This window comes from Chiloscyllium plagiosum, unplaced genomic scaffold (genome assembly GCF_037043375.1).
Source record: "Chiloscyllium plagiosum isolate Xiang-an unplaced genomic scaffold, Cpla_swu_hap1 HiC_scaffold_30, whole genome shotgun sequence".
Lineage (NCBI taxonomy): Eukaryota > Metazoa > Chordata > Chondrichthyes > Orectolobiformes > Hemiscylliidae > Chiloscyllium > Chiloscyllium plagiosum.
The window spans coordinates 1,231,208-1,254,625 of NW_028270168.1; the positions used below are offsets into that span (position 1 = coordinate 1,231,208).

The window sequence follows — 23,418 nt, forward strand, 5'->3', positions numbered from 1 at the left end:
AATAGCAACATTCCAGTTTAGTTTGGGTGGCATGGTGGCTCAGCGGTTAGCACTGCTGCCTCACAACACCAGGGCCCCAGGTTCAATTCCAGCCTCGGCCAACTGTCTGTATGGAGTTTGCACGTTCTCCCCGTGTCTGCGTGGGTTTCCTCTGGGTGCTCCAGTTTCCTCCCATGGTTCAAAGATGTGCAGGCGAGGTGAATTGACCGTGCTAAATTGCCCGTAGTGTCAGGTGCATTAGTCAGAGGGAAATGGGTCTGGGTGGGTTCCTCTTCAGAGGGTCGGTGTGAACTGGTTAGGCCGAAGGGCCTGTTTCCACACTGTACGGAATCTAATCTAATCAGTTTATAACCGCAAAAAGGGTTTCTCTAAAGCCCAAGTAGTGGAGAATTCAAATCTCATCTTGAGCTAAAAACAATCTGGAAATTAAAAGCTAGCATCAAAAATTCAGTGACAAAGAAGCCTCAGGTTATCTTAAAAATAGTATCTGGCTCACTAATGTTTTTTTGAGAGGGTACCATTGTCTGGTTTACATGAGTCCAGTTTCATACTGTATGACTGATCCCTAACTGCCCTTTGCAGTAGTCTGAGGATGACAGTGATATCTCTGACAGGAGAGAAGATGTATCTCTCTTCTCCTGAAGGGGCAATGCCTTCAGGGTGACAACCAGCAGCTCTCCAGCACCTCACACGATGTTTACATCATAGGAATCTAATGAGTCAGGATCTGCTGAAGTCATCTGAGATTCTGATCCAGTTTTATATCCATTGTCCTTACTGTCACCTTCAGCAGATTAGCTTGAAGACGATTCAGGAGTGAATTTCTTTCTTAATAATAAAGCATCTCACTCCCAGCCTGTTATACAAGAAGATGGTCCTGAAGGGGTTAATGTTCATACTGCTGTGGTTCCACCCATTCTACTGATGCTACAGATTGTCAGTGGGTGGAGACAGAATTCTCCTCTGGCTTTCAGAGGGAGCAGATGGATCTGCACCCACTCTGCATGGTCCAGTCATTACACCTGACTAAATGGAATTGTATTTATTGCCATCATTGAACAAACCTTCTCTAAATCCAAGAACAGTGTCTCTCCTGTAAATACACTACAGGGACTGATATCCTGGACCAAGAATCACTAGAGACGCCAAAGACTAAGCAAATGTAGAGGAGTACTGGTGGCAACAAAGCACCTCAAGCAGCTCATACCCAGTAGCACACACTGGCAAAGGTGGTAAATACCACAGTGCACCACGAGTGGTCATTTGGAAAAATACCACAGCAGTAACCCATCATCAGTTTTCCAGCACCCACCCCCAACACACTCTGGCACACCCCACACCCCATTCCCCCCCCTATAATCTCCTGCAACCAAATCTCCACCACCCCCTGCCGCACCCCCCCCCCCCCCCCCACCCCCCAACACACTCCATCACCCATTCCCACAATATCCCAGAGTGTGCAATAAGAAAGCCGGAAATTAATGACACAAGGATTGCCTTGTGGTTACATCCATTTGGATATTTGGGGTAAAAATTGTAGGGTTTCAGGTAATATCTCTAAATGAACTTTATATCACCCATTCTGTCTCTATACTCCTAAATGGAGTGTTGTTTAAAAACTAGTGAACCGCAGAAAGAAGCAGATAATGGTCACAATTCCTAGTTATGGTTTTTCACTAGAACAGGCTGTGAAGTGTCCCTGGTTTTTGTTGTGAGGTGTTCCTGGTTTTTGTTGTGAAGTGTCCCTGGTTTTTGTTGTGAAGTGTCCCTGGTTTTTGTTGTGAGGTGTTCCTGGTTTTTGTTGTGAAGTGTCCCTGGTTTTTGTTGTGAGGTGTTCCTGGTTTTTGTTGTGAAGTGTCCCTGGTTTTTGTTGTGAGGTGTTCCTGGTTTTTGTTGTGAAGTGTCCCTCTTTGATCCAGTACAGGAGAGGGTTTCTCCAGAAAATGTTTTCAGAATATGCAAATGGAATTGAGGTAAACTTGGTGAGATGGATCAGAAACTGGTTTAGTAATAGGACACAAAGAGAAGTGGTAGAAGGCTGTTTGCATGACTGGAGGCTGGTGTTTAGCAGTGTACCACGAGAACCCTCTGTTACATACAGAAATGATACAAAAGGAAATGTTGGGGGACTGTTAAGCAAATATGAAGATGACACCAAGATTGGTAGGCTGGTGAATAACAAAGAAGATGATTGTAGGTTCCAGAAGATATAGATGGGTTGGTCAGATGGACAGAGCAATAGCAGATGATACTTTATTTAATCCTTGATAAGTGTGATATGATGTACTTCGGAAGAAAAAACAAGATGAATGGGAGGACACTGAGTAGCTTAGAGGAGCATAGGGATCTTGTGGTAATTGTTTACAGATCCCTGAAGTTGGCAGAACACCTAAATAGGATAGTTAAGCAGGCATATGGGATACTTGTTTTCATCAGCCATGGCATAGGGTATAAGAGCAAAGAGGTAGTGTTGTAGCTGTACAGAGCATTGGTCAGGCCATAGCTGGAATACTGTGTGCAGTTCTGGTCACCTCCCCACAGAAAGGATATGATAGCAGCAGAGGGGATAGAGAGGAAGTTCACCAGGATGTGCCTGGGATGGAGAAATTGATCTGTTAGGAGAGACTCATTGGGTTTGGATTGTTTTCTTTAGAGCAGAAAAACCTGAGTGGGGACATATTTGAGGTGTATACGATTATGATGGGCATGGACAAGGTGAATAGAGAAGAATTGTTTCCCTTGGTTGAAGGGCTAATCACGAGGGGTCAGGCAGCTTTAGGGTAAGAGGCAGTGAGATTCAGAGGGGATTTGGGAAAAAAATGTTTTCACTCAGCGGGTGGTGGGAATCTGGAATGCACTGCCTGGGAAAGTAGTGGAGACTGAAAACCTTACAACCTTTAAAAAATATAACAATGAGCATACAGTCATAGAGTCATAGAGATGTACAGCACGGAAACAGACCCTTCAGTCCATCCCGTCCATGTTGACCAGATATCCCAACCTAATCTAATCCCATTTGCCAGCACTAGGCTCATATCCCTCCAAATCCTTCCTATTCATATACCCATCCAGATGCCTTTTAAATGTTGTCATTGTACCAGCCTCCACCACTTCCTCTGGCAGCTCATTCCATACACGTACCACCCTCTATGTGAAAAAGTTACCCCTTAGGTCTCTTTTATATCTTTTCCCTCTCACCCTAAACCTATGCCCTCTAATTCTGGACTCCCCCACCCCAGAGAAAAGATTTTGTCTATTTACCCTATCCATGCCCCTCATGATTTTAAAAACCTCTATGAGGTCACTCCTCAGCCTCCGATGCCCCTTGGAAAACAATCTCAGCCTATTCAGCCTTTCCCTGTAGCTCAAATCCTCCAACTTTGGCAGCATTCTTATAAAGGAGGAGAAAGTGAAGACTGCAGATGCTGGAGATCAGAGCTGAAAAATGTGTTGCTGGAAAAGCGCAGCTGGTCAGGCAGCATCAAAGGAGCAGGAGAATCGACGTTTTGGGCATAAGCCCTTCTTCAGGAATCAAGGGCTGAAGAAGGGCTTATGCCCAAAACGTCGATTCTTCTGCTCCTTTGATGCTGCCTGACCTGCTGCGCTTTTCCAGCAACACATTTTTCAGCATACTTATAAATCCTTTCTGAGCACTATCAAGTTTCACAATATCCTTCCGATATTGCATGCAATATTCCAAACGTGCAACAGGTCAGGCAGCATCCGAAGAGCAGGAAAATCGATGTTTCAGGCAGGAGCCCTTCATCAAACGTTGATTTTCCTGCTCCTCGAATGCTGCCTGACCTGCTGTGCTTTTCCAGCACCACTCTAATCTAGACTCTAAGCTCCAGCATCTGCAGTCCTCACTTTTACCTATATTCCAACAGTGGCCTAACCAATGTCCTGTACAGTTGCAACATGACCTCCCAACTCCTGTACTCAATACTCTGATCAATAAAGGAAAGCATACCAAACACCTTCTTCACTATCCTATCTACCTGTGACTCTACTTTCAAGGAGCACTTCAAACATTATAGCATTCAAGGAGATGGGACAAGTGCAGGAAATTTGGAGTAGCGCACTTTTAGTGGCAGTTGCAGCAGTACAGACTTGATAGGCTGAAGGGCCTTTTCTGCACTGTATGAATATATGAATAAATTCCCTTTTCTTGCATCATGAATTATGCTTCTGTGAAAAGTTGCAAACAACCAATGCAATATTTCTGTGCTTTAGTTTACCCAGACCAAGAACGGTTTGGCTGTGCTCACATCTGAGACCAATTCTTCTTACATTTACTTTCAAAAAAATCCAGGATCCACAGAATGGTCACAGCCCAGAAAGGGCCGATTTGGCCCCCTCAGTCTGTGCAAGCTCCCTGCAAGAGGAATTCTCCTAATTCCACTCACCTCCCCTTTCACGGTAGTCCTGAAATTGTTTGCTCTTCAAATAATTATCTAATTTACTTTTGATGGCCTTGACTAAACCTGCCTCCCCCCAACTCTCAGACAGTACATTTCAGACCCTACCCCCTCAGGTGAGCCAATTTATTGCAACTTATTTTTCCACTTATTTGAGTGTCATCTGCAAATTTGACTATAGTACTTTCTAAACCCTCATCCAAGTCATTAAAGAAGTTTGTAAACAATTTGTAAACAGGTCCAATTGAACCCTGTGGCACTCCACTAGTTACTTTTTGCCGACCAGAAAAAGAACAATTTATCCCAATGCTCTGCTTTCTGTTGGTTAGCCAATCATCTATCCAAGTTAATAAATTACCCCAACCCCATGTGATCTTATCTTGTCCATTCACCTTTCATTTGGCACCATATTAAATGCCTTCTGGAAGTCAAGATATCCTGCATCTACAAGATCCCCAGTATCCACTTTGCATCAGTATTCACCAAGGAGAAGAACATGAATAATGGTAAGATTAGGGAGGAATAAATTGATATACTGGGGCATGTCGAAGTTAGGAAGGTAAAAATTACACAACACCAGGTTATAGTCCAAAAGGTTTGTTTGGAAGTACAAGCTTTTGGATTGCTGCTCCTTTGTCAGGTAGCGAATGACTTGTTTAAGAAGGGCAACAGGAATAAACCAGGAAATTATAGGCTGGTGAGCCTGACATCAGTGGTAGGGAAATTATTGGAGAAGGTTCTGAGGGACAGGATTTTCTTGCATTTGGAAAAGAATGGACTTATTAGAGATGGTCATCATGGCTGTGTGCAGGAAGAGTCTTATCTCACAAATTTGACTGGGTTTTTGAGGAAGTGATGAAGATGTTTGATGAAAGTAGGGTTGTGGATGTTGTCCACATGGACTTTATTTGGTCCCTTATAGTAGGTTGGTTAGAAGATTAAGTTACATGGAATCCATGGTGAATTGGTAAGTTGGATACAAAATTGGCTTGGTCATAGAAGACAGTGGGTAGTTATGGAAGGGTGCTTTTCTGGCTGGAGATCTGTGAGCAGTAATGTTCCACAAGGATCAGTGCTGGGACCACTGTTGTTTGTAATATATAAATAGTTTAGATGAAAACGTGGGTGGTCTGATTACTAATTTTTCAGATGGCATGAAATTGGTGGAATTGTGGATAGTGAGGACAGTTATCAAAGTACACAGCAGGATGCAAATCAGTTGAAAAGTTGGGCAGAGAAATGGCAGATAGAGTTTTTTATCTGGCCAATTGTGAGGTGGTGCATTTTGTGAGGTCAAATGCGAGAGGGAAGCATATAGTTAATAGCAGGACCCCAAGGAGCATGGGTGTACAGAGGGATCTTGGGGTGCAAGTCCATATCTCCTGAAAGTGTCAACACAAGTGGAGAAGGTGGTAAAGAAGGTGCATGGTATGTTTGCCTTTATTGGTTTGGGCATTGAGTATAAGAACTGGCAAGTCATGCTGCAGCTATATAAACCTTTAGTTAGGCCACATTTGGAATATTGTGTATTTCTGGTTGCCACAATACCAGAAGGACATGAATGCTTTGGAGAGGGTACAAAGGAGGTTTACCAAGACGTTGCTTGGATTGGAGTGTAGTAGCTATAAGAAGAGGTTGAACAAACTTAGATTATTTTCACTAGAGTCTCTGAGGTGAGGGGCACCCTAAGAGAAGTGTATAAAATTATGAGAGGCATGGGATAGGGCAGGTAGTCAGAAAACCTTTCCCAGGGTGGAAAAGTCTAATACTGGGGGGCACTGGTTAAGGAGAAAGAGGTAAAGTTTAAAGGAGGGTGGTAGGTGCCTGGAATACATTGCCATTAGCCAGATGCATGAACAAATGGGGAATAAAGGTGCAGGCAGATGGGATTAGGTTAGAAGGGCATCATAAGCAGTCCAGACATGATGGGCTAAAGGGCCTGTTCCTGTTTGCACTATTCTATGTTCTAAGAGAGAGCCTAGAACCAGTAGACACAGTTTAAAAATAACTGGTCATCTATTTAACACAGAGATGAGGAGAATCTTTTTCTCTGGGAGGTTGTGAGAACTTGAAACTCCTTTCCGAAAGGAGTCAAGGTCACTGAATACCTTTAAGGCAGAAGCAGATCAATTGACAAAGGATTCACTGGTTGGTGGGAGGAGGTGGAAACGTAGTGGCGAGTCCAGAATCAGATCAGCAATGACCTGATTGAATGGCTGAGTAGGCTTGGGGTACTTAATGGCCAACTACTGCTGGTAGTTTGTTGTTTGTACTGGAGCCATGTTGTTTCTGACCAGAAACATCACTTATGGTAAGGCAGCCAGTGTGGAAACAGAAACAGTGTTGATGCTCCTTCTGTCACTAGCCTGAACCATTAACTCTGTTTCTTTTCCTTTACAGATGCTACTGAGTATTTTCTGATTTTATTGTAAGTTGCCAGAAACCTGTATCAAAATAGAGTCATAGAGATGTACAGCGTGGAAACAGACCCTTTGGTCCACTTGTCCTAGTGGTTAATATGCCCAGTTTGATTTATGTTGATATCATTTATTTTAAGGCAATGAAGGGAATACATCAGAAAAAGTAAAATACAAAATTAGAAACCAAATGAAATTTAGAAATAACTGAAGTAACACATGAACACAAGAAATACTAATTATTCCTGGTCAGATCGAAGATTCACTGGGAAAACTGCAACACTTCTAATTCAATAGAGACTATATGATATATTCTATAAATTATACTATTTTAAATTATAAATATTTTTTTAAATTATGCAACACAGACTTCCCTTGGTATTAAAGAAAGAATTAACTCACCCAAATGTGTTGATCTGCAGGAATATCCCTGCCAGACTTGATTCTTTGTGCATGTTTACTCTGAACATAAACATAGCATTTTTCACAATATCCACTATACACTGGATTGGCAAGCATGCTACACTCAGCTTTAGAACAAACTGACATGTTTTTAAGGTGGGATGAAATCTGAGCAAGGTTCCCATTAGGTGCAGTTGGAGAATGATTAACGTGCTGGTTTGGATCCTGCTGAGCAGACGCTCCTAGGAAGAAAAGCGTTATTGTAAGTCTGATTGTTAATTCCACTGCCCCACAAAACATGTCAGTAAAGGCACTGGATACATGTCTTTTATGAAATCAGTATTTCTGTGCAAAACAGAATTGAGTTTGGACACTGACAGAACTTATCCGGATACACAATAGGATTTTAAAAACAGTGTGGTCTCCAGTGCTGGTGAATTCTGGGATATCATGGCAGTGGTGAGTTGTTCTGGGAACAGCAGGTTGTAACATGGAGCTAGAATCAGGTGAAGGGGACACTGTAGGGGCAGGGTCGGATAGTTAATGAGGTGAGTTTGATGAGATGCAGTGACAGACCTTACTTGACCTCACAGAAAAAGACCCTCCATAAAACTTGACCCAACTGGCACTCTGCCAAAAAGATAAGATTCAGTTGTGTTGAGCACAGCAACACACACACACACAGATTTCAGACAAATTCTCACTCAATAAAAGCTCTCTTCCCACCTCTAATCCATCAACAATACCGCACAGGAACTGGAAATCATGAATCAGAAACACTGGCTTTGTTCAAACTGTATTTCATAACAAAATGTTTCTATTTTTAATGGAAGGGTTATGTTCCCTTTTCTGTGTCCTTTGTACATTTCAATATCTCTACGCCCCAAGTCAGTACAATTTACACACTGGTATTGCTACCAGAAAGCTAACTTGCATTCTTGTATTTTTATCATATTTACAGACTTGTTGTTTTCTCTGTTTATTTTTTATTGGTCAGTGCATAGAGTATAGGAGCTGGGAGGTCATGTTGTGGCTGTTCGGACATTGGTGAGGCCATTCTTGGAATATTGTGTGCAATTCTGATCTTCCTATCGGAAGGATTTTGTGAAACTTGAAAGGGTTCAGAAAATATTTACAAGGATGTTGCTAGGGTTGGAGGATTTGAGCTATAGGGAGAGACTAAGCAGGCTGGCACTGTCTTCCCTAGAGCATTGGAGGCTGAGGGGTGACCTCATAGATGTTTATAAAATCATGAGGGATGTGAATAGGATAAATCGACAAGGTCTTTTCCCTGGGGCGGGGGAATCCAGAATTGGAGGACATAGGTTTAGAATGAGAGGGAAAGATATAAAAGGGACCTAAGGGGCAACTTTTCACATAGACAGTGGTGAGTGTATGGAATGAGCTGCCAGAGGAGTGGTGGAGGCTGGTACAATTACAACATTTAAAAGGCATCTGGATGGGTATATGAGTAGAAAGGGTTTAGACGGATATGGGCCAAGTGCTGGCAAATGGGACTAGATTAATTTAGGGTATCTGGTTGGCATGGATGAGTTGGGCTGAAGGGTCTGTTTCCATGCTGTACATCTCTATGACTCTAAGAATCTGCCTGAATATTGTTTCACATTCTACCAAAATGGAAAAGATCTGAATTTCCTGTTGTCCTATCCTGTGAAAGGAACAAAACATCCCAAGATAATCTCTTCCACAAGGGAACTTCTGTAACCAAGAAGTGCCTGTAATTATAATTTATTATTTTGACATAACTGTTTTGTGCTCGTATATGTATTTTTCTCTTTACATATATCATTTCTATCTCACTTATACCTGAAGTCAGTTTCTGCTTTAAAAGATCTTCTGTCGGCATAATTAATTTATATTTTGTTAGTTGTGAATTTCCCGTTAGAATCTTCTACTTTTTCATCCTTGGACTGTTTTCCTTCTACGTCAGTTGCAATAATTTTGAAAAAGCTGGGCAGGCCTTCACTGCAGAAGCCTGGAGTTTAGTTGGTTGTGTCTCCTCCTGATGATGGTGAGCTAACAGGCCAAGATATAGACACAGTGGGTGAGCTAAACTGGTGTGGGGAGAGGGGAACCCTGTGCCCCTCAGTGATGAGAATCCTACCCTCTGGAACTGCTGCGGACCTCAAAGATCTTGATGTTGGGGGCTGTGGGTAAGGGGGCTTTGCCTATCTTCGGAAGGGGTGGTGTTGGTGAGCGATGACGTTTATATTCAGGTAAGAAAGAAGTCAGCGCATCCTCGTCTCAAAGGGTGTCCCAAGGGGCAAAGATTTATGCTTCCTGCATTACTAAAATCATTGTTAAAAAGAAGGGAGGCAATGGCCTAATGGTATTATCATTGAACTGTTAATCTAGAGACCCAGGAATGTTCAGGGGACCCAGGTTCAAATCCTGCTATGGCAGATGATTGAAATTTGAATACAATAAAAATCTGGAATTAAGAGTCTGATGATGACAATTATTGTCAAAACATTCCATCTGGTTCACTAATGTCTGTTATGGAAGGAAACAGGCAACCTGGTGACTCCAGACCCACAGCAATGGGATAGATTCTTAACTGTCCTCTAAGTATTTAGGGATGGCCTAGGCAGTGACACCCTCATTCTGTGAATAAATAAAAAGACTGAGCTGCCATTCTCCCATCACTAACTGCTTTATGGCAATGGGCATGTGATACTGGGGTGTTTTAGCTCCGCCTAACCCTGACACAGCTTCTAACAAGATCAGTTGGCCATGAATTATTTTTCTACATGTGATGGTAGAGCTGCTTGGTGTGATACTCTCTCACGCTCTATCAGATGAACTCGATGGGGCACTCACCTTACCTAATGTCCCCCTCCCTGCTACAACTCGTACTCAAGTGGAAGGGCCATGTCATATCAGGTCCACAAGACCACATTCTCTCTTTGTAGTGACTGAAGTTTCTTTCCACAACTGAACATTAGTTTTACTGAAATCCCTAAACATGAGTACTGATCTCTTGCTCCCCATATTCCCAATGGATTGGAATAGTGTTCCAGTATGTATTTGCTGAGGATTAAACCATCAAACATCCCAATGTAGGACATGTCATGAATGTTAAATAAATAGGGTAGCTGGGAGGTGCAGCATGTTCCCCAATATTTCCTTGGGAATTTGTCTGTTATAGAAACAACCAACTCGGAATCAGAGACTTCCTGCTGTGACCAAAGGGATGTTTGAGGGGAAATATTTGCAAAGGAAACTCCTGACCATCAGAACTCTTTCCAGGTAAGTTAGTCTTGGTTATTATTTGCATTAATAAAAAAGATTGCACTGCGTGAGGAAGATATTCCTGGAAGGCTATATCCAGTGAAATATTGCCAGTTACATGTACAGCTGGTGGATGAAGCTGGTCCTGTGTAAGAGCGTGTGGGTAAGTCAAACTGGAGGAACCAGGCAGCATCTCACACAATACTGAAACATTCAAAAAGGGCAGCAACAATTTTGAGTTCATTTTAAATGGTCTCAGAAGAAAATGTAAATAATACTAAAAGGAGACACGATGCTGAAGGTTTTCATTTTGCACTCATCAGAACCAGGAGCAAGAAACAAACTTGAAAAAAAAATGACACAAATTTATATAAAATGAAAAGAGAGTATGAATTGGTTGAAGATTTAGTAAATGCAGTTAACCCTCTTCATTTTAACCTTCTGATTAGTCAGGGTGTTGCCATGGGGATGGAACAGCGTTTGGCTTTCTCTATGATTCCATTTTTTGAGAAAGATTCAATGTGGATATCTGCAAATTCCTTTTGTCTATATAGTTCAGGGTCTGGTGGTTTTTTAAAGTAGCTTCTAGCATGCACAAGTCCACTTAAGGCCTGGCTACTGATCTTCAGTTAATATTCGATGTAACTTGGTACTGTCTGGATTATTTAATAAGTGGTTTCCAATTGCAGATAAACACAAACTGGTGAATATACTTTCCTGGGGCTTGCAAGCACAGATTGGATTGGCACAAATGGCTTGCTGCCCACTGTGAATGGTCAATTGTACATGTTTTTTGATATGATCTGCCAGTCAATATGATGTACAACCTTCAGACCTCGCATCACTGGCACTGAAATTCACATCATGTTACTAATTTATGTAGTAGGCAATATGTCTGTTTGATTTGATGGCAACATCGTGTTAGAGCAGACAACCACTCATGGGTTTACTATATAGTAACAGCACAGAACATCTAACTTCATCTGTTTTCTTTAGTTTTCTTTAGTTTTATTGAATCATGAGATGTGGGCTTCACTGGCTTGGCAGTATATATTGCCCATCCCAAGTTGTCCTTGAGAAGGTGGTGGTGAGCTGCCTTCTTAAATTGCTGCAGTCCATGTACTATAAATCGACCTACAATTTTGTTAGGGAGAGAATTCCAAGATTTTGACCCAGCAACACTCAAGAAATGGCGATACGTTTCCAAGTCCGAATGGAGTGTGGCTTGGAGGGCAATGGTGTTCCCACATATCTGCTGCCTTTGCCCTTCTAGATGGAAGTGATCATGGGTTTGGAAGGTACTGCCCGGGGAAATAGTTCAAGTTTTTGAGAGGCCTTCCCAATTCAGGGTAATCTACGGTAGACCAGACATTGCTCAGGGCCAAAGTGATGGATGTAACTCTTTCATGAGTTTTCACAATATATAGTGAGGGATGATTCAATCAGGCTATCCATTATTATACAGAATAGTTTCTATATGTCCTACTGCATGTCAAGCTTACACTGTAATCAGATGGCTAGCACTCTACACAAAAGGCTGACCTTGTAGTGCATGTGACTTTAGGAATCTCAATGTGTATATTGACCAGTAAATGTAGATAATAATTAAGAATATATTTTCTGACTACTGACTTTTTGATATCTAGAGATGTACAGGCGAGATGGATTGCCCATGGTAAATGGGGGTTACAGGTATTGGTTGGGGGAGCTGCATCTGGGTGGGCTGCACTTCGGAGGGTCAGTGCAGACTGGATGGGCTGAAAGGCCTCTTCCCACTCTGTTGGACTTCTATGATTCTCAATTAACACATCGAAAAAGGAAGCTCATTTGATTGCTTTGTTTCAATAGTAAATTCAAGCACAAGCTAGGGTTTATTAAGCTGCACAAAGGGTTAGGATTAAGCTCCAACTTTAAGTTCCTTTTAGTAATCTTTATGTTCTTTTTCATCTAGAGTTTACTTCTAAAGAGAAAACTGGACTTTGCTGTCTTTAAGGCAAGTGTAACAGAATTGTATAGTGGATCTCCCCATGTTAATGGAGACTGGGTTTCCTGATGGAGATTAACTCCTTGTTCAGTGGAGAAGAGGTGGTATAAGATAAGGCGTCAGTCAGGGCAGAGACGGACGGCTGAAGTCTGAAGACTAACAAAGATATGGGTGGGGGTTTCAGCAACTGTTAAGCTGAGAGGGGCGCGGATGTAGGTGAAGAGTGGAATTAGGCAATTTAAGAAGGTTACAAGGAAATGTCCTCTCAAATGTTAATGTTCATCTGTCTACCTGCACCTTCTCTGTGGCTGCAACACTATATTCTGCACTCTGTCATGCTACCCTGGTACGATTTGCCTGTATAGCATGAAAAACAACACTTTTCATTGTCTCTGGGTACATGTGACAACACTAAATCAAACTCAAATTCAAATGATTGTATAAAAAACTGTAGACAGATTTCTGCACAGTGTGATCCCAGAGCCTCAGCTGCTGGGTGTATCACAGTTAAAATTGAACTGTTGATCTCCAGTACCAAACAGCCTGGTTTCCTTGTATCGGCAGATACTTGGAAAAAATCAGGTCATGGTGTTTATGATTTCTGGAAGCATGCTTTACAAAAAGCAAACTACTTACCAATTTCTTCCACGTATCTAAAGAAACACGTGGTACAGAATCCATTCTGTTCTTCAGTCCCAAAGTACTGGCAGTTTTGATTTTTGCACTTTGCTGATTCACCCAGCTGACTAAACGTCTGTCTCTGCCCCTGTGGAACAAGTGGTCCATAGTTACCAATCTTGGCCACGGCAGCTTGCAGTGACCCCGAAGGTGTTTGCTTGGTTCTGCTCTGTGACTTTGAGAGAGAATCCCTCATCTCTGAGCAAGGGAAACATAAACCATTGAATGTTCTTATCACTTGCTTGCAACTGTTGCATCTTTCTCCCCACAAATCCATCTCCTCTTCCACAAATTCACCTTCAGCTTTTGGATAAGAATTACTGCCTTCCTCTGGAATGTGGCCACTTCTTTCTTGGAAGCAACTTGGACAAAGTCCATTCATCGTCACATTCCCAGTGAATGGACAATGAGATGTTTTGCACTTGAGGGCATTGTTCTCACTGCAGAAAGGACTGTGCGCTGACAATGGTGGTGCTGGTTGGAGGGGAGTTGATGGGGTTTTCCTGATGTCTTTCAATCCATGGAGTGTTGTACCTTGGGACTCTAACTCCTTCACATTGTCTCCTTGGCCATCACTTTGTTTACAATTGTTGGCCCCTGAAGACACATCTGTTTTTCGGAAGGCATCACGACATGCGTGACAGAACGGCTTTGTGAATTTTGAGCAAAAGTACGTGCATCCAGGAGTCAAACATTTGTCTCCCACAATAGACAGATTAGAGAGGAAAGCAAGCCCATCTTCATTTCTCCCACTCCTTTCTTTGTCTGTGTTTTGCTGCCAGAATTTGTATTGGTGATTAACCAGCTGGAAATAATCTTGAACCAAGTTAAGATCATCAGGCAAAGGATTTATATACAACCTGCAAACAGAACAAAGCTGCATTTATTTAAAAGCCAATTTTACTGCTTTGAATGATTTAATTTTTATGAACTGTTTATCAATAGAAGACAAGACAATTTAATTTAGCTTACTTTATAGAGCAAGGAAACTGAACTGAAAAGGCCAGGGTGCTAGATCATTGACACAACAATATCCCAATTAATCTCTCAGGAATTTCAAACCACATTGTGTTAGTTGCAGCATGAGCTTCGAGAGAAATTTATTGGTATTTCTTGGTGCAGAGATGTAAAGTTTAAAGAAAAAGTTAGCAAATTGGTACTTAAATTGCATCCGATGTGCAGGAAAATCTCTGTTGGATGTGGAAGTATCCTTTGGGGCTTTGGATGGAAGTGAGGGGGGGGGGGGAGGTGTGGGCACAGGTCTTACACCTCTTGTGGCGGCAAGAGAAGGTGCCGGGGGGTGAAGGATGGGTTGTTGGGGGGCGTGGACATAACGAGGGAGTCACTGAGGGAATGGTCCCTGCGGAATGCAGAGAGGGGTGGGGAGGGAAATATATCCCTGGTGGTGGGGTCTGTTTGTAGGTGGCAGAAATGGTGGAGGATAATGCATTGCATCTGGAGATCGGTGGGGTGGAAGGTGAGGACCAGCGGAGTTCAAGGGCAGAGGTGTGGGAAGTGGAGGAGATGTGCTGGATGGTATTGTTGAACATGTGGGAGGGGAAATTGCGGTCCTGTAAATAGGAGGCCTTCTGTGATGACCTGGAGTGGAATTGCTCCTCCTGGGATCAGATGCAGTTAAGGCGGAGGAATTGGGAGTTAAGGATAATGTTTTTAATCGGGGGAGGAGCGGAGGGGAGAAGAGCTAGTGTTGACCAGGTAGCTGTGGGATTCGGTGGGTTTGAAGTCAATGTCCATGTTGAGTTGGTGGCTGGAGATGGAGACAGAGAGGTCCAGGAAGGGAAGGAACATGTCCAAAATGGTCTCGGTGAACTTGAGGTCAGGGTGGAAGGTGTTCATGAAGTTGAAGAAGTGTTCAACCTTTTCGTGGGAGCACAAGGTGGTGCCAATACAGTCATCGATGTAGCGGAGGAAAAGGTGGGGAATGGTATCAGTGTAACTGCAGAAGATGGACTGCTCCACATACCCGATGAAGAAGCAGGCACAGCTGGGGCCCATGAAGCTGCCCATGGCTACCCCTTTGGTCTGAAGGAAGTAGAAGGATCCAAAGGAGAGGTTGTTGAGGGTGAGGACCAGTTCAGCCAATTGAATGAATGTGTCAGTGGAAGGGTAGTGGTTGGGTTGGCGGGACGGAAAGAGACGGAGGGCTTGGAAGCCTTTGTTATTGTGGATGGACGTGTACAGGGACCAGATGTCCATCGTGAAGATGAGGGACTGGGGGCCAGGGAACTGAAAGTCATGGAGGAGGTAGAGGGCATGGGTGGGCATGGGCATCCCTGTAAACAGTGTGCAGTAAACAGGATCAAGTGCTTCCTCAACCGATGGATCAGATCAAAGCTCTGAGCATCAGGCCTGCCCCATCCCTTATTTTTGGAAGGATATTGTTTTATTTGGAGTGTTCGCACCCTGAGGGATGGGACTTAGTGGCTTTGTTTTTCTGGTAGCAAGGATTCATGGTGGAGGTGGGGGAGTGATCTGGACATTCCCTTTTCTTTTGGCTGTTTCTTTTCTTTCTGCTTCTATTTTTAATCCTGTTTCTTGTCCACTAAGATGGTGCTGGAGAATGGTAGTATACCTTTCACTGTACTCCTGTACTCGAATACACCTGACAATAAAATTGACAATCTAAACAAAAAAAAGATCATTGGAGGTAGCTCAAAGAAGGTTCATTTGGATGATCACCAGAATAGAGGGTTTGTCTTGTGAGCAAAGCTGAACAGGTTTGGACACTATATATTGTCTAGGGTTTAGAAGAATGGGAGGTGATCTCATTGAAACATATTGATTTGTTAAGGGGCTTGACAGGGTCAATGCTGAGAGGATGTTTTCCCTCATGGGAGCATCTATGAGCAGAAGGCATAATCTCAAAATAAAGGGACACCAATTTAAGACTGAGATTAGGAAGAATTTCTTGTCTCAGAAGATTGAGTGTCTTTGGAATTCCTTGCCACAGACAGCTGTGGGGCCAGAGTCCCTGTGTAGATTTGAGGACTGAGATTGATTCTTGATCAGTGGGGAATTAAGGGTTGTGGGGAAAGAGCAGGAAAGTGGATGCGAGGAGTCCCGGATCAGCCATGCTTCTATTGAATGGCGGAGCAGGGTCGAGGGGGCCGAATGGCCTACATCTGTTCCTATTTCTTATGGAGAAGCTCCACAAATATTCCCATCCTGAATGATGGGCGAACCCAGCACGTCAGTACAAACTATAAGGCTGAAATACTGGATTTGCCATCAGTTGGAATAATAACAAATCAAAGCAATCCAACAAAGAATCCCATTGATATTTGCTGCCTGTTCTTGTGTAAGGTTTATAGAACATAGAAGAATACAGCGCAGTACAGGCCCTTTGGCCCTCGATGTTGCGCCGATCCAAGCCCACCTAATCTACACTAGCCCACTATCCTCCATATACCTATCCAATGCCTGTTTAAATGCCCATAAAGAGGGTGAGTCCACCACTGCTACTGGCAGGGTATTGCATGAACTCACGACTCGCTGAGTAAAGAACCTACCCCTAACATCTGTCCTATACCTACCCCCCCTTAACTTAAAGCTATGCCCCCTCGTAATAGCTGACTCTATACGTGGAAAAAGGTTCTCATGGTCAACCCTATCTAAACCCCTAATTATCTTGTACACCTCTATCAAGTCGCCCCTAAACCTTCTTTTCTCCAATGAAAACAACCCCAAGTGCCTCAGCCTTTCCTCATATGATCTTTCTACCATACCAGGCAACATCCTGGTAAACCTCCTCTGCACCCGTTCCAGTGCCTCCACATCCTTCCTATAGTATGGCGACCAAAACTGCACACAATACTCCAGATGCGGCCGGACCAGAGTCTTATACAACTGCAACATGATCTCAGGACTCCGGAACTCAATTCCTCTACCAATAAAAGCCAGTACGCCATATGCCTTCTTCACCGCACTATTTACCTGGGTGGCAACTTTCAGAGATCTGTGCACATGGACACCAAGATTCCTCTGCTCATCCACACTACCAAGTTTCCGACCATTAGCCCAGTACCCCATCTTTTTGTTACTCTTACCAAAGTGAATCACCTCACACTTAGCTACATTGAACTCCATTTGCCACCTTTCTGCCCAGTTCTGCAGCTTATCTATATCCCGCTGTAACCTGCCACATCCTTCCTCACTGTCTACAACTCCTCCGACTTTCGTATCATTCGCAAACTTGCTCACCCAACCTTCTAACCCCTCTTCCAGGTCATTTATAAAAATGACAAACAGCAATGGTCCCAAAACAGATCCTTGCGGAACACCGCTCGTAACTGCATTTGAAGAATGGTGGATTATAAAAAAAGGATCATAACATACAGACCTTTCCCATCCTTCGGGAACGTTTATAAATATTTTGTCGGAATGTGAGGCCCCACTGCAGTGAAAAAGAGCCCAAGTAACCCTGAAAGTGCGCTCACCTTGAATTCAGCGTTGAGTCCAATTGGTTGTGTGGAGTTTCGTCTTCTGTGATGAAACCCCAGCCTCGTTCGTCTGTTGGATCAAGGAGAGCTGGAGTAGCGCCTTCACATCCAGCTGTTGTTAGCTTAACAAAACCCAGAGCTCTCTCTATGGATTGACTCTGTCAATGTCTCACCCACAGAGTTGGCTTGTGTTTTATTCAATGAGAATATTTAAAATCTTTTGCTAACCCAAAGTTGCCAGCGAATCGAATCAAGCCGCAAGCTTCACAATCACGAAATATAAAACCGAAACAACTACGGCTGCTGTAAATTAGAAACAAAAACAGAAGTTTCTGGGAAAGCTCAGCAGGTCTGGCAACATCTGTTCAGAACGGAAGGGTCACTGGACCCGAAACATTAACTCTGATTTCTCTCCACAGATGCCGCCAGACCTGCTGAGCTTTTCCAGCAATGTCTGGCTTTCTCTCGCAATCACAAACTGCCTTCCTTCACGAGAGCGTACAAAGAATTAATTGCGATTTGAAAAGGCTGCGGAATGTGTGGGTGGTCTGTAATGATCCCCTTCCACTACACTCACTCCTATTCGCTCCTCACACCCTGGCCACCCACGTCAGCTCCAATGCTAAACAAACATTGCCTTCAGATGTATTATCTCCCCATGTACCTTCCTGAATCCAATTAATTTGGTCTTGGGAGAGTCAGGAATGTGGAGATCGACCTAATCATGAATTCCATATTTTTCAGGAAGTTACTGAGAGACTAGACTCACCGAACTGCATCTGCAAATGTCCCACCGTAACAATCTGGCAGAGTCACCACAATCAGATAACTGCTCAGTACTTGCTTCCTGTCACATTTTTCAGCATCAAGCAGAAAGCGAATCGGAATCTCCACACTCCCCTGCTCACTCGGAACGGCCAGGGGAAAAGCATTGATTTCTGAAAGGGGAAGACATTTGGAACTTTTATTTCAATTATCTGCAGTATTCCTGAGGCAGCAGAATAGATCATGTCAGCTTCCATCTTCCCCTTTATTTTCCCACATTTGAGTTGAAACTTTCCGTGGAGTAATGGGTTAACCTGATAAACCTTAACAACAATGTTCCTAATAGTGATGTCAGAGCCTTATCAGAGAGATCGGGAAGGAGACACAAACTGTAATCTGTGTAAAGATACAATGTGGTTAGGTCTTTGAGATGTTTGTGAGGAGACAATGGAGCCAGGTTCTATGCTTCTGGGAGATTGGAGAATCCTGAATAATTCTCTAAACGCTGACCACACAACAAAGCACTTCCATCTCCCCCAAACTGACTGAGTTAAGTCTCTACAAAGACACAGATGCTGCTTGACCAAAATCAATGAAAACCGAAAAAAACGTAAATCAGAAACAAAAACAGAAATTGCTGGAAAAGCTCAGCGGGTCTGGCAGCATCTGTGGAGAGAAATCCAAGTTCACATTTCGGCCCTGTTCTGAGGGAGGGTCACTGGACCCGAAACATTAACTCTGATTTCTCTGCACAGATGCTGCCAGACCTGCTGAGCTTTTCCAGCAATTGTTGTTTGTGTTTTTCTCTGTTAGCAATAGCTGTGAGGGGCTGAGTAGACCCATTCAGTTATAATTTCTCTGAAGTTTCTGAATTTGGAGGTCCGGTGTTGGACTGGGGTGGACCAAGTTAATTTGGAAGCACTAGCTTTCGGAGTGCTGCTCCTTGATGATGAGCGCTTCCGAAGTGTTTCCAGATAACGCCGCTGGACTATAAGCGGGTGTTGTGTGATTTTTAATCCCGAGGTTTCTGGTTTCCTTATCAGCTGCAGGGTTCCTCCAGGCTCCACAGAGGAACCCTCAGACTCCCCCGTCATCTCCAAACAATTTGTCACATTCCCAGTCGAGGGTTAACATTGAGCTGGGTCTCTTTGCCGAGACTCGGCTTTGGACAACAAACACACCAGGACAATGCGATGATTGTCAATGTCCAACGGCAGAAGACAGGGTTAAATAGGCCATCGTGACCCACAGCTTTATGTGTTTCCGAGCTGCTTAATTCTGGTGAGGAGCTTCCATAAGGTGGAGTGAGCGGTAACACTGAGTTCAAAACCCCAACTAAAGGATTATTTTAAAAATTAGCCTCAAGACAGGACACTGTAGTTTCCCCCCGCCCGGGGGGCGACCTGCACTGGATAGTGATGATGCGGATTTGGAGTTTCTGACAAGGTTTCGGTATTGGTTTAACTCCTTGGACTGTGACCCAGGGAATTGGACCCAGGTGAATACTTCTGCTGCTGATGTGTATGAATACTTCCCCTCAAGGCTGGAGAGTTTATTTGTTCCCTGTTCTGAACAATAGATGCTCAGGTTAGCAGTAGATCACACTGTCAATCTGAATTTATGGTTTGTTTCTGGGAAAGATAATTCATAACAACCACCATTTTGGCTCCAGGTGTGATGCAGATCCTTGTATAAATTGGACAAGTTCACCAGCTTACCTGGTCCTACATCATTGACACTGATGAGTGGTGTGAAATATTGATGTGCATAGCTGAGCAAAATGGGGTAAGAGTAGCAGAGATGAGGAGGCCAGTGCAAAGGCAGATAAATCCCAGCTGGACTCGATGTCATCCTCTCTGAAACACTTTTGGAACTTCCTTTTGAGTTTCCTGTTTTAAAAAAAAAACAAATGAAAGATTACTGGATCCTACAATGTTGCATTTACTTCCATAGTGACCAATAATATTTTAATGCCCCCAAAGGAAAAATAAGATACTTCAGTTGCAATGCAAACTCATTATAAATATGATCTCAAAACTCGCTAATAAATATGATTTGGCTGAAGAATGCAGGGTATTGGATAAATAATGTTTCAATGAAAACCATGGGAAGAAGGCCTTTGCATAAAATGGATGCATTGACATAAATGAGGTGGAATATATGTTTCTTCACCAACAACATGCATTGTTTCAGATTCCTTTCTGCTGTGAAATATCCCAAATCATTTCCATCCAATGACAACATGCCTTTGCTGCTATTTCCTGGCCCCAAATTATTTTTCAGGAAGATTTTATTTCTTTATTCCATAATATTTACATTTAATGATTCCATTTAGCTTTCCAATAATATTTAAGGTAGATATGTGTTTTTTTTTTCTCACAGCCTTTGTGAGTCTTTGGAGCTCTCTTCTTGAAAACATAGAGTTCTAGAGTTATACAGCTTAGAAACCCCACTTCCTCTGGAAGTTCATTCCACATACTCTCTGTGTTAAAAAAAAATTGCCCCTTGTGTTTTTTTAAATGCCTCACCTTAAAACTATGCCCTCTAGTCTTGAAATCCATCTCCTACACTTCAGTGAAAAATGTCCCAACCACTCCCCATAATTCAAACCCTCCATTCCTGGCAATATCCTGGTAAATCTCTTCTGAACACTCTCCAGGTTCCTGTATCCTTCCTATAACATGATGGAAGCAGAGCCTTCAAATAGTTTTAAGGCAGAGTTGGAGACATTCTTGAGAAGAGAAAGAGGTGTTGAAAGGTTACCGGGGTCGGCAGGAGTGTGTGGTAATCAGGTCAGCAATGATCGTATTGAATGGCACAGCAGATTCTAGTGCTGAATGATCTACTCCTGTGCCTAAGCTGTATGTTTAAATGTATTTTCTTATTCCCTCATTTGACGTGGATATCACTGGCTGGGACAGCAGTTATTGCCCATGCCCAGTTGCCCTTGAGTTGCCCCAATGAATTCTATTTCAAGTGCAAGAAGTTCTGTCAGTGCACATTGTACTCATGGTGTGCCTGTAATAAGTCATAAACAGCAAAAAAACCCACCAAGACATCAGTCCGATGTTTCTTAAAACAGCATGTCTGACAAAGCAGCACCTTTTCAGTATTGCACAGTCCATCCACGGGATTTCGTACTGTCTCCAGAGTTCACTGAAATGTTTCAATACAGTGAAATACTTTTTCTAAATGTAGTCACTGTAGTAATGCAGGAAACACTGCAGTCAGTTTGTATTTCATTTATTTGCTGAAGGATAAATAATGGCAGGGCCCTGGGGAATAACTGCTGCTTGTTTTCTGAACAGTTGAGAGGAGACATGAGAGGCAGGTTTTTTTACGTAGAGGGTGGTAAGCATCTGGAATGTGCTGCCAGAGGTGGTGGTGGAGGCTCATACAATAGAAACATTGAAGAAGAATCTTGACAAACATCTGAATAAGCAGCAAATAGAAGAATGGGAACTATGCAGAGGCGAGATGTTAGTTTAGAAAGGCATCATGTGTGTGTACAGTCTTGGTGGATCAAAGGACTTGTTCCTATGCTGGACTGCTCTTTGTTTTTAGATCTAACTTCACTTGAGAGAGCGGCTGGGACTTCCATTTAACATCTGATTAAGATTGATTTCCAAGGAGGTGTGTGCTTTGGGAATTAAGGTTGAGGTGAACATCAGGTAAAGGGGAGTTTGGGGTCAGCGCATGCTGATGTTTCTATTTTAAATGACATATTCAATCCTGTGTATATATTTGGGAGATATTCACCATCCACAAGGAAACTATCAATGAAAGTTTGCACCCATGGCCTCCCACCAATGGTGATGCTGCAAGGCCTTCATCACTATAGAGGTGGTGGTGGAGGCTCATACAATAGAAACATTGAAGAAGAATCTTGACAAACATCTGAATAAGCAGCAAATAGAAGAATGGGAACTATGCGGAGGTGAGATACTGTTAGTTTACTATGTGATTAATTTACACAGACTAATCTGACAGAAAATATCACATTGGAATTGATCATTTGTATCATTTTAAACATAGAACAGTTGGTCATAATTTGGCCTGAGTCAGTAGTTCATGGGTTCAAGTCCTACTGAAGTGATTGCAACAATCTAGGCCAAAGTCAATGCAGTATTGAGGGAGTGCCGCACTGTCAGAGGGTCTGTACTCACAGATTGCCCTGAGAACAGTTAAGAATCAAACACATTGCTACAGGCCTGGAATCGCATGTATGCTTGACTAGGTAAGGACAACAGATTTCTTTCCTGAAGGACATCATTGAACCAGGAGGGTTTTTTTTTTCAACAGTTGACAATGTTTTCACTGTCATCATTAAACTCTTAATTCCTACATTTTTAAAATCAAATGCAAATTCCACTCTCTGTCATGGTAGGATTTGAACCAAGGTCCCCAGATGATTACCTGAGTGTCTAGATTAATAGTCTCACCATAATACTAGGTCATCATCTTCCCTCTGCTGGTATTGCCTGAAGGATGAAGACTGGTTGAACATTGACAAAACTTCATGTTCTCCTTCAGAGAGAATTGAGGATCTTGAAAACCAGGTGATGTGGACCACAGGGCAGCAATATGTCATCTCACTCAGAGATGACACCTTCTGACGCTCAGCACTGCTTGAACCATGGATTAAAGTGTCAGCTTGATTATATATTCAGCTTTCCGAGTAGGATTTGAACTCATGACTTTAGGACTGATGTGAGAGATGATTATCCAGCTAAGCTGATGGTTGCATGGGTGAATTTTTGGAATGTTCTGTGATGCTGCCTAAGCTCCAGGACATAAGCACCACTCGTGCATTTGGTGCCGAGTGCAATGGTCCTTGAGAGACATTGATGACCATTGACCCTGGATAATGCTTTATTGAAAGATGAGATTAGATTAGATTCCCTACAGTATGGAAACAGGCCCTTCGTCCCAACAAGTCCCTCCAAAGAGTAACCCACCCAGACTCATTCCCCTACATTTACCCCGACTAATGCACCCAACACTATGGGCAATTTAGCATGGCCACTTCACCTGACCTGCAC

At 43.0% G+C, this 23,418-nt stretch overlaps 1 protein-coding gene across 1 annotated transcript in view; it reads right to left on the reverse strand.

Moving 5' to 3' along the window:
* LOC122564311 (tumor necrosis factor alpha-induced protein 3-like) overlaps positions 1–23,418 on the reverse strand; it is a 40,499-nt gene that overhangs the window by 11,900 nt on the left and 5,181 nt on the right. The window contains exons 3-6 of the mRNA XM_087976654.1: positions 20,095–20,265; positions 18,381–18,549; positions 13,110–14,011; positions 7,238–7,479 (exon numbers count right to left, since the gene is read on the reverse strand). Of these exons, the coding sequence (XP_087832780.1) occupies positions 7,238–7,479; positions 13,110–14,011; positions 18,381–18,549; positions 20,095–20,265 (1,484 nt within the window). The remainder of the gene's footprint in view (positions 1–7,237; positions 7,480–13,109; positions 14,012–18,380; positions 18,550–20,094; positions 20,266–23,418) is intronic.